This window comes from Orycteropus afer, unplaced genomic scaffold, assembly GCF_000298275.1.
Source record: "Orycteropus afer afer isolate SDZICR_OR568_19922 unplaced genomic scaffold, OryAfe1.0 scaffold00405, whole genome shotgun sequence".
NCBI lineage: Eukaryota > Metazoa > Chordata > Mammalia > Tubulidentata > Orycteropodidae > Orycteropus > Orycteropus afer.
In genome coordinates, this window is record NW_006921992.1 from 1,253,672 (window position 1) to 1,254,719 (window position 1,048).

Consider the following 1,048-nt stretch of genomic DNA (forward strand, 5'->3'; position numbering starts at 1 on the left):
CCTCCCCCATCTCCCCTCCTCTGGCTCCAGGTCCTTGGCCTCAGGACTCACCCAGGCAGTAGCGGCCGTCAGGCGCCAGCAGGAAGCCAGGTTTACACAGACATTTGAAGCTGCCATCCTCGTTGAGACACACCCCATTGAGGCACATGCTGGTGGTGGCACACTCATCGTGGTCTGGGAGCACCGGGAGGGGTTGGGGCCAGCAGGTGAGGCTGGGCACCAGGTCCACTGTGGGCAGCCCTGACCTGCTGCCCAGCCTGTCTCCCTCTCTCACTTCTCAGGTCCCCTCCCTGGGATGTGGGAGTCGGAAAGTCGTGGTTGCCTGCATTATTTGTTTGTATATGAATCTGTCTGCTGGAACATGAGCTCCATCGGGGCAGGATCATGTTCCCGTCTGTATCTTTGGTTTTGGCACGCGATATACACTCCATAAATATTTGTTTAAAGTTGAAAGAATGAGTGAATGCAGAAAGGACATTTTCCCTGAGGATAGAGGTCTTTAAGGCAGGTGTCCTCAGACAAGTGGCAGAAGAGAATTAAGGGTCCCTGGATGGTGCAAATAGTTAACGTGCTTGGCTGCTAACAGAAAGGTTGCAGGTTCGAGTCTGCCCAGAGGCATCTCAGAAGAAAGGCCTGGTGATCTACTTCTGAAAAATTAGCCACTGAAAACCCTATAGAGCCAAGTTCTGCTGACACATGTGAGGTCGCCATGAGTTGGAATCAACCGTGGCAGCTAGTTTTCTTTCTTTCCTCTATTGGTCCTCACTGAGCTGTGCCCGGACAGAGCTGGGATGATCTGCCCATGCTCCGGGGGAAGCCTGCAGGAGGGCGCTCTCCAAGGTCCTGATCCTGCGCTATTCTGCAGCTAGCCCCTGCTGGGCAGTGCTCTTAGGACAGGGGAACGGTAGTGTTGCAGGCCCAGTGTCAGGCAGCTTCTGGGGCCACCTAACAGCATGGTCTTACCCTAAAAGTCACCCCTTGGGGCTCATAGGATGAACTGATGAAGGAAAGGAGAAAGGAGTGGGAGTGGGCACGAGGAGTTGCTGGG

General features: G+C 54.6%; 1 protein-coding gene across 1 annotated transcript in view; it reads right to left on the reverse strand.

Annotated features, from left to right (window-relative positions):
- The window catches only part of FBN3 (fibrillin 3), a 123,632-nt gene that overhangs the window by 102,329 nt on the left and 20,255 nt on the right, over window positions 1–1,048 (reverse strand). Inside the window, exon 11 of the mRNA XM_007953714.1 lies at window positions 52–174. Within this exon, the coding sequence (XP_007951905.1) occupies window positions 52–174 (123 nt within the window). The remainder of the gene's footprint in view (window positions 1–51; window positions 175–1,048) is intronic.